Below are 14,845 nucleotides of genomic sequence, written 5' to 3' on the forward strand. Positions count from 1 at the left end.
GACTCCATTGTCTCATAGTTTGATGCGACACTTGTGCAACAAGTGCGGAGTCATATGATCTTGTGATTGGATCACAAGGGAATGGCCAAGCTCTTGCAATGAAGTTGGCATGTCCTTACGCAAGTTATCTTGCAAGAGGATGAATAATCATCCTAATTTAGTGGTCTTTCTTGAGTAAAGAAGATTGATTGGAAACTAAAGACCAGTCGATAGACTGAAGTAACCAATGAACTTAAGGTTTGACCAAGTTGGGTTAACAGGGTACACCCTAACCCAGGATATAGGGGATCTTGCCAAGTTTCAAGTCATCCCGGATCGAGTGCTGTATGCATTCGAAAGAAAGGATTCATTCCTTAGCAGTTTGCCAACAAAAACGATCAATGGAAATGTTTGTGCTTGCTACAGATTTTAGAGCATTCTTTGGCTTTGTTTGATCAATGAATTAAAAGATAAATGGATATCTATACTTCAGGTTGAAGGCCTGAAGGGAGAGACAGCTTCAGTTACCCCCGACTGCCTGCCTAACCCTAACCAAGGGGGTTGTTGACAGCGCCGGGAAAGTGGACCGAACCCGCCGCAAGTGGTCTCTCCGTTGAGCGCTACTTGGAGCAGGAGAACGGTTGGGTGCCAAGGGGGGCTCTGGCCGTAAATCCCTCACCTTTCGGCCCCTGCACAAGAGGCTAACGTGACTCGGGATTGGATCTCGAGGCCCGCATACTAGTCTACAGGCGGAAACTTGGATTAGTGATCCCTGTGGATTGCTGGATAGCCTTCGGGCGGATTGTGGAAAAGCCTATGGGCTGGACTCTTTGTATTTCAAAGATAAATATAATAACCTATTAATAAGGAACTTGTCTGCTTTTGTTTTTCTATGTCAAGTGATAAGATTACGTGAAGGAACCAGTGCCTAACGGGTTAATTAAAGAAGCTGGTTGTTACATGTCCAACTAATGTGTTAGGTAATTAAATAACTAAAACGACCCGAGGAAAGTGCGGAGGATGGGCCATGGGTCCGTCCTACGGATGGGTGGTCCCAGTTGGCCGGGAACTTTTCTCAAATCACGATGGACAGCAGGGAGATCGTCAAGAACACGAACAACAAAAGCATTGACCTAGAGTTATGATTAAACCCGATTTATGCTGTTTTAGGGGAATGGAATGGGGCTATGCCTTATGGCAGAGAGGTTGAGCTTTGCATCCCTCTCGTTTTCCATTCTCCTTGAACCAAGTGCAGCATGAATCCACTTCAGACGTGGCGTTTCTGCATAAAGTAGTTCGATTGGGTTCGATGCTAGTTGCTGTTAGGAAATGACCAATCAGGAAAACCCTAATTCAAGTCGATCCTAAGTGGGAACGGCTGGAATACTTTCGCTACGTGGCAGACGTGGAAAGCCCTAGATCACAAACCCCGTAACATTCCATGGGAGTGCCGGGCGGAGCTTTCTAGACATCCTTTCCGATGGACTGCTAAGACGTGTCCTGAAGATACAAGTGGACACGTTACAACAGCAGATGATCTAGGTAATGCACAGAGATGAGTATGCCAGATATATGTGGGTGAGAGTGTGTGGTGAGAAACACACTTTGTATGTTTCCATATGTTGTTTTCCCCCTATGACGTCCCGATACGCCCCACCCAAGGGGCAATCACCATATGTTGCTTTAGATGAGAATATTTGGGATTTCTCAAAGGAGGGAAAGGTTATCTTACTAAGAGACTTTAATGCCATGACAGCCTCCCATCAAGTGTCTTTCTTTGATGCATCTGAGCAGATTCTATAGGAGCAGGATGTGTCAAAGCTATAGTTGGAGAGGACATCTTAGGATATGGGGGAAGTCACCAAATATGGGAGATATCTTGTGGAGATGGGCACAGCACACAGGTTGGTGATTCTTAATGGCCTGGCTAGATACCCCCTATCCGGCACCTTCACATGTTATCCTCACCGACATGGTGCCAGCATAGTAGACTACGTTCTTGCCCCACCAATGATGATATCTCACATCCAGGACCTCTCAGTATCCCCACGCATTCTCCAAGTTGCAATGGATCATGCCTACCTATCATTCACCATCGACCTCCAATTCACTGACATGCAGACCCATCATGCAGCTCACCGGCACCCGAGATACCTCTTCTACAAAGAGACAGAGGATACCTATGAGGCGGAGATCCTTAGATTGTTACATGATGCAGACCCCGACGTTCCATTACAAGAGCTGACTCAGTAGTTTAGTAAAGCCCTACACATCGCTACAGGTGTAGCCTTCCCACACTCACAACCCACATAGAGAGCCTCCACTGGGGTGATACCTTGAAACAATTGGTATGATGATGAGTCCCCTGAGGCCAGAGCATGGCTACAGAGAGAGATAGCACTGGGGTCCACTACCCACAGACAGGCACAGATACTCTTTAGACGCCTCACACGAAGGAAGAAGACAACATTCTTGGCCTAGCTGGAGCAAAACCTATATCAGTTATTCTTGAGCCAGGACTCTAGAAAGGCTTGGAGGCTTTTCAGAGAGCATTGCTCGACCACACCTATTACGTCCACCACTGTATGGGAGGAGTATGCAGCTAGTCTTTATACTGTGGAGGGTCAGCTACCTCCTGGCCCACTTGAGCCTTGTCTAGAGACCACCACTTTCTTTATAGAAAGTAGGGTCCGAGAGGCCATTAACAGACTTAGTAGAGGAAAGGCACAAGATCAGGATGGATTAGTAGCCGAGCACTTGATCCATGCTAGAGATTTGGTGGCATGATTCCTAGCTTACATGTTTAACAGAGCCATGTGTGAAGGCCTACCAGAAAGCTAGAGCACGAACACTATTGTGCCTATCCTCAAGTTGGGAGACCCGACTCTACCCAGTAACTATCGAACTATCATGGTTGGGCATACATTGGCTAAGTTATATGCTTCCATCCTTGAGCATGAGTTAAGCAGGTGGATAGAGATGTGGGGTCTTAGAGCCTAGGGATAGGCTGGCTTTAGAGAGGCTTCTCCACATTGGATCACATCCTGACACTCAGAGTGATCATTGAGGAGGGAAGGGCCCATGGCCGACGGACCTACTACTGCTTTGTGGACTTCCGTAAAGCCTTTGACACAGTACCGAGAGACAAGCTCATAAATAGATTGCATACCATGGGAGTATCGAAAGAGCTCACTTGGGGTATTTTGGCACTGTATGAGAGAGTTGTGGGCAGAGTCCAAACATCTAAGAGCCTTTCAACACCTATTTACTCCACCATTGGGGTGTAGCAGGAATGCCCCCTCTCTCTAATATTATTTGGCATGTACATTGATAGGATTGCTGACTACATTTCACAGGAAGGAGATAGAGGAGCTCCACTAGCTAGCACTTGGATACTTCTCCTAGTGTATGCAGATGACATTGTATTGATAGCTGACTCTCCAGAGGGTCTGCAGAGACATTTCGATGCACTACACTCCTATACTTTGGACATTGGGCTTTCAGTGAACCTTGGTAAAGCCAAGGCGATGGTATTTAATACTACACCACAGTGGATCAGGAGATCAGCACCTAAATTCACATATGGATCTGAGAAGCTGGAGTATGTGGATTCTTATACATACCTAGGAGTCTTATTCACAGGGCCCACCTTTTCTATGCGAGAGGCAACAGACACTAGACTGACTCGCGGATACACAACACTAGGTGGTTTGGAGAGTATGTGCTCATAGGTGCAATTCCAAGAACCCCGTACCAAGCTATGGCTCTTCGATACACTGGTCACATCCACACTACTTTATGGAGTACATATATGGGGGCTTAGTCTTTATCACCGTCTGTAGCAGATCATGGCGCACTTATGATGGATGGAGGTTGATGGAGAAACCCCTAGTGTCCATGATATCCAAGATGATCAAATGTAAGGCCTCAGCGCCACATGAGATCATCAGAGTTGATCTAGCAGCTACACCGATTGTGGTAGAGGCCCTCACCCGATCGGTCGCTTACATACATAGCCTAAGGGACTTACCCAGACACAGATATGCGCGGTTGGCCCTTGAGTCCTCCAAGCAACTTGCACGAGAGGGTGATACCTCATGTTAGTATGCACAGATGTTGGCCTGGTTTGAGCTGCATGGCTTTAGCATGGACAAGTTACCCCCCTTCCAATACTCCCTTGATGCAGCATCTCATGATCTGAGCAGGTTAGAGATCCACAAGATCATCAAGATGGATCTTACCTTGTTGCATATCAGGCGGACATGGTTGATGCCAAGGCAGGAGCTAGGGACAAAGATTGCTTTCTATCGTGTGCATTTCCTTCATACTATAGATGATGGATTTATTGTTCGCCCAAGATACATGGACACGCACCTTTCCCAGGGGATCAGATGTACTATTGGCCAGTTGCGCACCTCCTCACATCGCTAGAGATTGAGACTGGTAGATATAGATCCATCCCACAAGAGGAGCACATATGCCAGATATGCCAATTAGAGCCAAAGATAGAGGAGCATTATATTTGCGGCTGCTCAGCTTATTATGAGGTCCATGGTCGTTTCCACTGTCTCTTTAGAGATGGATTTGGACCACTATCAAGAGTCATGGATTTTACCAATCAGCGATGCCTTGGCTTCTATCTTCTTGAGATATGACGGCTTCGTGACATGCACCTCAGGAGTACAGCTGCCCTAGGACATCGAGGCCCTTCATAGAGGCAGCTCACAAACTTCTTTGCAAAGGAGACTTAGAAGACTTCAATACGGTTACAGCCACAGTCCACAGGAGAGCGTCTCTCACCGCCACAGTCCTCCACACACAGACAATGAGTATTGATTGATCGAGCCATTCAGCTTAGCCGATCCAAACGTCCTAGGCCTCGGCACAGACACCGACGACACCTTCATAGGCGGATACAGGGGATTATTGCTCGAACTAGAGCTAGGTCCTCAAAACCCACATGAGACTGTACCATTTGGAGCTCAGTGTTACTAGATAGAGCTCTATGTTTGACACATAGCTATAGTTAGTTTCCTTTCTTATTTTGCTTTGTGCTACATACATATTTTGCCCAGACAGTTGTACCATCATATACATGATTGTAACTCATGGTCTCATAGGTCATTTTGGCCTTTTGTAGACGTTAATATATCATTTCATTTCTTGCTCTTTTAAAATTTATATTTCCTCTCTCTACTATTCTCTCTTTGTCTTTGTTTATATTCTCTCTTCTTCTTCTTCTTCTCTCTCTCTCCCCTCTATTTTTTATTCTCTCTCTCTCTAAAATTCATCTTTCCACTATAATTCTCTCTCCATGTTCTCTCTCTCTCTCTCTCTCTCTCTCTCTCTCTCTCTCTCTCTCTCTCTCTCTCTCTCTCTCTCCGTCTTCTTCTTCTTCTTCTTTCACTTCCGTTCCTCCCCTCAGTCTCCCTTAAAGTATGCAAGTTTTATATTTCCCAATATATAGCTCTCTCTCTTTTTCTCCTCTCTCTCTATCCGTCCCCTTTTCTTCTCCCCTCTCTCCTAAATTTTCTTTTTTTTTTCTTCTCTCCCTCTCTCTCTTTTAAATTTTATATTCTCTCTTTCTCTCTTCTCCCCTCTCTCCAGAAATATTTAAATTAAAAAAAGAGTTTTCTCTTTCCTCTTTTCCCCCATCTCTCTTCCTCTTTCTTCTTCTTCTTCTTCTTCTTCTTCTTCTTCTTCTCTCTCTCCTCTCTTTTCTTTCTCTCTCCCTCTCCTCTTTTTTCCATTTTTTCTTCTTCTCTCTCTATTCATTCTCTTTAATTTTGTTCTTTTCTCATTCTTTTAAATTTTATATTTCCTCTCTCTCTAATTCTCTCTCTATATAATCAAAATTTTTCTCTTCTTCTTTTCTCTTTCTCATTTTCTTCTCTCTATCTCTCTCCCCTCTTTTTCTTTTTTCTTTTTCTCTATTTCTCTCTTAAATTTAATATTTTCTCTCCCTATAATTCTCTTTCTCTTTGTTCCCCCTCTCTCTTCCTCTCTCCCCTCTTCTTTCTTTTTTGCTCTCTTTGTATCTTTCTCTCGGTTTCTCTCTCTCTCTCTCTCTTTCTTTTCCTCTCTCTTTCTCTTCGAAGTTTTTTTCTCTCGCTCTCTTTTTTCTCTATATATTTTTTCTTCTCTCTATTTTCCTCTCTCTCTCTCTCTCTCTCCTTCTGCTTCTTCTATCTCCTTCTCAAAGTGTGTGAAAAACTATGTCCAAAAAATATGAAATATATTTTTTTAAAATTTAATTTAAAAAATTAACGAGAGAGAGAGAGAGAGAGAGAGAGAGAGAGAGAGAGAGAGTTAGGCCCTACACATGAGAGAGAGAGAGAGGAGAGAGGCTCTGGATAAGTGCTTTTAATTAAAAAAGGGAGGGGGAAGAAAAAAGGAGAGATTACATGGAAGGAAGGTGGGAGAGGAGAGAGTTTTAATTAAAAAATTGAGGTTTTTTGAGAAGAGGAAAGTTGAGGACCTCTCCTTTTCTTTTTAAAGAGTTTGGAAGGGCAAAACCCCTTTGAAAGGCAAAACCCCTTTAGGCTTGACTTAGCCCTCTGTTATGGCATGTTATCCTTCCTACTCGATGAACTTCCTACTCTCTCCTTCACTTCTTCTATCTCCTTTTCAAAGTGTGTGAATAACTATGTCCAAAAAATATGAAATATATTTTTAAAAAATTTAATTAAAAAATTAAATTGAGAGAGAGAGAGGAGAGGGGATTTGGACAAGTGCTTTTAATTAAAAAGGGGAGGGGGAAGAAAAAAGGAGAGATTTAATATATTCGAAGGAAGATGGGGGAGGAGAGAGTTTTAATTGAAAAATTGAGGTTCTTTGAGAACAGGAAAGTTGAGGACCTCTCCTTTTCTTTTTAAAGAGGCATATAACTATATTTCAAAAATTCTTACCTTTATTTTGAAGGGTGTTGCAACCTTCAAAATAGACTTGACTTAGCATGTTTACTAAGTTATGGCATGTTATCCTTCCTAATTGATGAACTTCCGTCTATAAATGGCATCTGCTGTCGTGCGTAAAAGCCATCTGTGGTCGGTGCAGATGTGCGCACTTTCGGGTACTGCCTACCAGGTTGTTTTCAAGTTCCAGTCTAAGACTAATAAAGGCTAAGGCACCCGCTGACACAACCCATATATATATAGACCCATAGTCACCGACCGAACATTCTCAATTCTCAGCCACCCATCCGTCTTCCGTGCTTCTGGGACGATATCTACGCCACGTGGCACGCCCACAGGCGCTCTCCCTCTCGCTCTGCCCCCCCGTCGAAAGCTTCCGATTTCTCACGTGGAGCTATGGTCGTTTTCTTTTTTGGATTTCTCTCAATTTCTCTCTTTTGGATTTCTCACGGGGAGCTACGGCCGTTTTCTCTCTCTCTCTCTCTCTCTCTCTCTCTCTCTCTCTTCCCCTCCTCACTTGCAGCTATGGCAGCTCTCTCCTCTCTGGGCTGGTGTACCGTGTCCTGCACGATGACGTCCTCTCGATCGACGACCACAGACGTCGACGCTCAGCCCAGCCCATCGAGCACTTCCAGGGCACGATCATGGCCCCGCCTGCGTCCACACATCTCAACGACCACAGACATCACCACTGATCAGCTCACGGACTTGCAGTGCCCTGATTGCTTCAGGCACTTCGGTGCATTATATCTTCATCCATGGGCTGTTCTCTCTGTCTGGCACACACACAGAGAAAGACACACACACAACACGACCTCTTTCTCTCTCACACAAACACACAACACGCCCCCCCTCCCCCCACACACACAACACGCCCTTACGTGCGTGCACGCGTGCACACACACTCGCTGCCCCATCCTTCCAAAGGGTTGAACTAATTCTGACCTGGTGTTATGGCGGCTCTCTCCTCCCCTCTTTACCGGTGTACGATTGAGCCAGACTTGGGGTCGGGGGCAACTGGGCAGCTGCCTGCGCATGCGAGGAGGCCCGTGTCCTGCACGATGGCCCCACCTGCCCCGCCCTCCCGATCTACGAGAGGCATCCAGACTCAGGTCAAGGACTTCCAGCGCCCGGATTCCTTCGGTCGCTTTGGCCGATTCGGTGGAAAATATGTTCCCGAGACGCTCATGACCGGCCTATCTGAACTGGAGGCTGCATTCACTTTTTTCTGGGCAGATTCTGCATTCCAGGTGTGTGCTCTTAGATTTCTCAGGTCATGCCTGCATTTTTGTAGTTTTTGGCCAACCAAGTTGACTGGCTGGCAACAACCATTCGTCTCAGTGTAATGCAGTATCCATCACATCTACTGAATGTCTCAATGGGGGGTGACTGATGACACTTCTTACAGTGAGCCATTTGTATCTCAAACTTTGAGATCAGTGCTTTTGGACAAAAGTCCTCCAAAGAGATGCACATAAAATCTTTAAGAAGGGTTTCACACAGGCCACAGCTCATCATCACCTGTTTACCAAGAAGCTGGAGACTGCATGTTGTGTAGACTGTACCCCAAAGCCGAAAAGTTTGCAAAGTAGGGCAGCACACAGCTTTCTGTGCGGATGTCAGACTGAGAGGCTAATAAATGCACAGGGCCATGGCCGCAATTTTATGTTCCAAGGCCCTCTAAGCGTGTGCTGGTTTGCATCCTTGAAAGGAAAAGCTCAACTAATTGCAAGCCTTTTTCGGGAAATATCTTCCAGGAATAATGAATTTGCTTGCATTTTACAGGAAGAGCTCGCAGGAATCCTAAAAGATTACATCGGTAGAGGATCGCCACTGTATTTTGCAGAGAGACTAACAGAACGCTACAGGCGAGGTCAAGATGGCGGGCCTCTTATTTATCTGAAAAGAGAGGATTTGAATCATACAGGTTCTCACAAGATCAACAATGCCATTGGGCAAGCTCTACTGGCTAAGCGGATAGGTAAAAGCCGTATCGTTGCAGAAACTGGAGCAGGGCAGCACGGAGTTGCCACTGCTACTGTGTGCGCTAGATTTGGGTTACAATGTGTTGTTTACATGGGTGCCAAAGATATGGAGCGACAGGCTTTTAATGTACTCAGAATGAGACTCCTTGGAGCTGAGGTATAGTCTTGATCAAACACGTGCTTGCTCTTCATGAAAATTTATGTATCCACCTCATGTTTGACAAGTCTGACACCACCTTGTAGGTACGTGCTGTCCATTCTGGCACATCTACATTGAAAGATGCGGCATCAGAAGCAATGAGAGATTTGGCCACAAATGTAGAGAGCACGCATTATATTTTGGGATCTGTAGCTGGACCTCACCCTTATCCGATGCTGGTGAGAAATTTTCATGCTGTTATTGGCAAAGAGACTCGACAACAGGCTTTAGATAAGTGGGGAAGCAAACCAGATGTTCTTGTTGCCTGTATTGGACGAGGGTCAAATGCCATGGGCTTGTTTCACGAGTTTGTGAATGATGAAGATGTAAGGTTGATTGGGGTCGAAGCAGCTGGATTTGGACTAGGTTCTGGTAAACATGCCGCCACATTGACAAAGGGAGAACGGGGGGTTTTGCATGGAGCCATGAGCTACTTACTACAGGATGATGATGGTCAAATTATAGAGCCCCATTCTATAAGTGCAGGGTATGTCAGCACATCCTTGTGTTCACAAGCTTGGCTGTTAGGTCCATCGCCCTTTTTTAATATTCCTAATACCAAGTTTTGTATAGCTTACTTGATGTTGTTTTTCTTTGCTTTTTGGGATCTTCAGGCTCGATTATCCAGGTGTTGGACCAGAACACAGCTTTTTAAAAGAGATAGGCCGAGCTGAGTACTTCAGCGTCACTGATGAGGAGGCTTTGGGTGGTAAGATACTAAACAAGGCTAATGGATTGCTTGTAATTCTAATTTTACACAGGATCTCATTGCTTTTTACCATTTGGTTTTGATAGAGTCTGCTTAGATAGAAGTGAAACTAGGCTAGAATGTGTGTGCATGCGTGAGTGTAAGGGTGCATTTGTGAAGATTATTACATACATCTTTCCATTGGAGATTTGATGGCTCTAGCCAGTTTATGTTTGTTCTAATGTTCTCAACAAAATTTTTACGATGCTGATCATGCTGATAACATTACCCTTTGTCCTTTGTGACAGCTTGGTTTTGCACGAGACAAACTAATGCATGATGTCTCAGCTACCTTGCCTTTGGAGCTCTTAGTTTCCCACCTTTCCACTATATTTAGTTTAGTATGTAGCAAAAGGCTTTAGGCACCATGTTTAGCCTTTAGTTGGAGAGGTAGCTGGGTGGCCCCTTTTAGGGCCTCTTTAGTTGTCTCACGTCTCGTCCTCAGGCTTCTAAATATGCTTCACTCCACCCTTAGTTACAATTGTATCACATCATCTTGCATCCTTGGAGGGAGGGAGATTGGAGCAATTGTTGTTGGTCACATCACGAATGTGATGGTGCTCTGCTGGTATTGTGTTGCACATCTCATGCTTCGTCTTGTGGATTTCATTGCATGTTCCTTTGGAGTTTCTTGTGTTCACATGCTCTTTCTTTTTGTCAATGTTCATACTTTCTCTTTTCAAACTTCTGATCGTCTATGCATTCTCATATAATGGTATTTGATGCTTGGTGTCACTGGTTTTCTGCTGGTGTGTGCTATCACTGACAGTTCCCAGGTTTGAAAGCTCTGTGTTTAGTGCTGCTAGTCTCTTCTACTCCTACATTGCAACTTCCTACCCCTTCCTACTTGGCTGGCGACCACTTTTCTTGCTGGCAACCTGTCTCGGGTGCTGGACAATCTCTTTTCTCAGTCTTTGGAGTTGTTTTCCCTGTGTTTTTACTTGGTGGTTGGTCGTTTGGGCTAGAACTGCTTTGACAAGGCTTGTTTTCGTGTCACCCATTGTGCTAATGACAACATTTTGCTTAATGGGCTGATTTCCATCCAGTGGCTAGTAAAACCTGTGGTTTTTCTGATCTGCACAGGCTTGCACTTTTGGTGTTTTTTGTTTTTTCACGTTTAGAGAGGGTCTCATTTGTAGGTTGTAGGGATTCTTCAGTAGCTCCACTCTCTGTCTTCTATTGAGTGTTTGTGTGAATGGATCATTAAGCTCTTGAACTCTCATTGATTGGGCTGATTTTGACCACGAAGTACCCTAGGTATTTCTCTCTAACTTCTATCTTCGTTTGCTCTCATGGCACCTCAGTGATATTCTAACAATGATAAGCTTGAAGGCTCTGACTACTCACCTTGGAGTGCTGTTCTAGAGGCTTGGTTTGTGTAGTTACAAGGAATGATGTTATGTCAAGCTGGCACTCCATGTATTCGAGCTTTTGCAGCTGCGAAGAGGGGTGGCAAGAAGAAGAAGAAGGTGAAATGCTTCTTCTGTGGCAAGAAGGGGCATCTGCGAAAGGATTGTAATTCATTCCGTCTCATGGCACCCTTCTTTCTTTCTACTGACGACAAGCTTGAAGGCATTGACTACTCACCTTGGAGTGCTATTCTAGAGGCTTGGTTTGTGCAGTTACAACCTTGGAGTGCTATTCTAGAGGCTTGGTTTGTGCAGTTACAAGGGAAGATGCTACCTCAAGTCGGCTTTGGAGCTCCAATGTGATGTTAGCAGAACCATCATCGCATAACATGGACCATGTGAAGATTATATAGCTAATATGAGCACATGGCCTATTGTGTTTTTAGGACGGCTAGGTCTGAAGTTATGTGGCTGGGTATTAACAAGGTGATGATGTCTTTATTAGAAAGACAGACAGACAGCATGACACCTGGCTACCATTTAGGGTGCTTTATGTCAAAATGAATGGCATTATTAGCTGATGGAAATCTTGTTGAATACACATGTGCTAGTTTATCAGTGATGATGTAGAAGTTAATGTCTTTTAGGATGTACAACGACAGCATTGGATGGCTGCCTTGCAGGGTGAACATGATCATACATTATGATACAATCAGTAGGCTGTCTCCAACTTTGCTATAGCTGTTCATGGTAGTACAACAAATGACTCTTTTGCTTTGCATTCACATGTGCTCCTCTCTCAATCCCACTAGAAGAACAGATCATAAGGAGCCTTGAGAGTCTACTTATGGTGATAATATGCTTTCTTCTTGGTTCTGGTTTAATAATTGTCAAATTGACTAGTATTTATTATCTTTTTGTATAAAGCTTGTTAAGTGAGAAATATTTGATAGTGAAATAGACTTTTTGGTTTACAAGCTCCTAACTGCTAACTTCTCATTTTCCTTATGCATTGCAGCATTTGAGAGAGTATCAAAACTGGAGGGCATCATACCAGCCTTAGAGACTTCGCATGCGTTGGCTTTCTTGGAGAGATTGTGTCCAACCTTGAAGCCTGGCACAAAAGTTGTAGTAAACTGTAGTAGTCGAGGCGACAAAGATCTTGATACAGCAAGCAAGATTTTGAAATTCTAAGTTGTCGCTTGCAGGATTGTATATAAGCACAGACAACACATCGAAAGTGTGTTTGGGGTTGCTTTTGGTCTGCACCAGGTGGTGGTATGATGCTGCAGTCTGAATCACTTCAAGGAGATATTTGGGAGCCACGAATTTGAAGAAAAAGTTGTGTGGACAAAAGCTTTAGATATCCATCTAGCAAACGTGCAAGATGGGATGCCTTCTCTGCATTGAGAATATTGGGATATACAAGATGTACTCTAGAAATGTGTGCGTGAATGTTCTTTGGACATAGATTCATATTTTTTGAACATGTTCCCTCATGTGAAATATTACAAGTGAGATCAAAGAAAGCCAAACGGCACTTTTCTAGACTGTTCTGTTTCGGTACAACTGCAGTATAGTATGTGTATTTCCAAGTTGTTATGGTAGCTCATGTCTGCTATGCAGCCTAAATAAGACAGCTGAAGAGGTTTAGACTATTTCCTCTTTCATTGTTTGCTGCTTAGGATAGGGGGACCTGTTGCATGACACCTTGTTTCTGCTCCATGATTGGCTTTACTATAATATGTTAAATGGTTCCATAGTCATGGGCTAAGGGAGTACACTATCCCAACCCCACAAATATCTTCTTTCCGATTCCTTGATGCATTGTTTGGGTATACAATGAAGTGTCTGCCTCTACTTCAACAAAAGACCTGCCCAGTTAGATACAATGGCGAATAGTATTTATGCTTAAACCTTTACTATAATACTCAAGCATTAGATGACAGGATGCTAAAACACCTTTAAATTGCTCTGTTTAATTTTGTGCTCTGGTATTTATGGACCTTTGTTTACAACTTTATAAGGTGTTTGTGTTATAATATCTTTTGTAAGGGTCCTTGGAAGTACTCCTCGTGAGTGGCACACAACTAAATCGTATGAGTGTTTGACCTTATGCTGATGGGCAATTACTTTGTTTGCAATGCTGTATTTGAGCAAAGATATAGTGCAATCAATTCAAGATAATGCCTAGTGCTATCATTTGACAATAAGGTGGTTGAAATCATCTTAGCAAAAATTAATGTCCCAAGTAACTAGTATGAAACAACATCCATATGTTGTATGCAGTAGTATTCGTCGCTGTGTGAATTTAGTTTTGTTGTTATCATATCTTCATCTCTCTTGATCACAGACAAAAGTGAGGGACATTGTTTGATACAGAAGATGCAACCCAATCAAGGGTCAAGAGAGCTATTGCAGATCTAGATTGATTGCACCAATATTGAGATAGGGTTTCTGTATACCGATCATATACAAGCATACATGTTTGTGCTACCAGATTATTGTTAAGATCTATGGTCAACTTGTCAAAACACAGAATTCCCTGGCTTTCCGGCTCTATCAGGAGTACTTTTCAAAATTGAATTTGAGAAGACTGTTGTCTAAAGAGAAGGACCAAACCTTGGCATATCTAGTAGCTTTCCACCCTCACTTATGCCTATACCACTCAAGCTGACGTCTTACTTGCCAGCTGCTCAATCTCATTGGTCACCATGGTGATCAAGTCACTTGATCCAGCAATGTTATGCCTAATGTATCTGCAATGAACGGGGCCCTTGCTAGCAACTATAGTACTAACTGACAACCGTCCTAGTGTAGCACTTTAGATGTGACATGCAAGATGAAACTCATCTCAATGACCCACCTAGCTTCGATAGCATTGGGCCAGTTGCCCCCGAATTAATGTCTCTTATTGTACCAGCCTTGACAAACCAGTCCTCGTATCAATTCTCTACTTCAAGAAGAAGCAACTCTCCAATACAGTGTTGGCAGAATTCTGATTTCTAACGACTTAGGGTACATGAAATTCCATGGTTACATTCTTTGATAATCGGCAAGTACAGGATGTGGTCCCCTGATCAGATTTTGATTCTGCAAAAGTCACACCTAGTACATCTTGATTCTTCTGTTGATATCCATGGACAAACATGAGGAAATAGTTACTCATTGCTCGATACTATAGCGTGAGGTTTTGATCAAACTAGCTTTGAAGGAGTCAGGGTCCTTGAGGACAACTATCAAACCAGCTTGGGACCAGGCCTTAGGGGTTATCATGTTCAACTGGCTAGTATAGCTGGTCATGTTTGAGGTTTAGAAGCCATGATAAGTGCTCAAATATCGTTTTCTGAAGATAATAGAGAGCTATACACGGGCATCTGCGGTCATGCGACAACACAGAACCCTATTGTGTTCGTCTATGCTATCATGTTTTCCCCTATGTATAGCCCCATGATCTGGAAATGGAAAATGGCACAAGTCACCCTACACAAGACACGCTCCGATCCTTGCTTTTCTACCCAGGGCGAGTCAAGCTCCACGAGAATGCATCGCAAGAAGATACACAAGAAAGATAGGAAGAAGCTTCGGAGGATCAAACATAACAAAATAGTTTGCTCCAATGTCACGAATATGCAGCCTCCCGCAGAGGCCGAGAAAAGATCCATCCTGGA

General features: G+C 43.8%; 1 protein-coding gene across 1 annotated transcript; it reads left to right on the forward strand.

The window, feature by feature from the left end:
• The first annotated feature begins 7,366 nt into the window (after positions 1-7,366).
• Positions 7,367-12,804, forward strand: LOC148041430 (tryptophan synthase beta chain 1-like). The gene is made up of 5 exons (XM_087679348.1): positions 7,367-8,143; positions 8,679-9,035; positions 9,122-9,564; positions 9,692-9,786; positions 12,193-12,804. The coding sequence occupies exons 1-5, from the start codon at positions 7,847-7,849 to the stop codon at positions 12,366-12,368; spliced, it is 1,368 nt and encodes a 455-aa protein (XP_087535474.1). The 5' UTR covers positions 7,367-7,846; the 3' UTR covers positions 12,369-12,804.
• The last annotated feature ends 2,041 nt before the right edge of the window (positions 12,805-14,845 follow it).

The sequence above is a fragment of the Lygodium microphyllum genome, chromosome 1 (genome assembly GCF_053477565.2).
Source record: "Lygodium microphyllum isolate KBCC chromosome 1, Lygodium_microphyllum_v1.1.10, whole genome shotgun sequence".
Taxonomy (NCBI): Eukaryota; Viridiplantae; Streptophyta; class Polypodiopsida; order Schizaeales; family Lygodiaceae; genus Lygodium; species Lygodium microphyllum.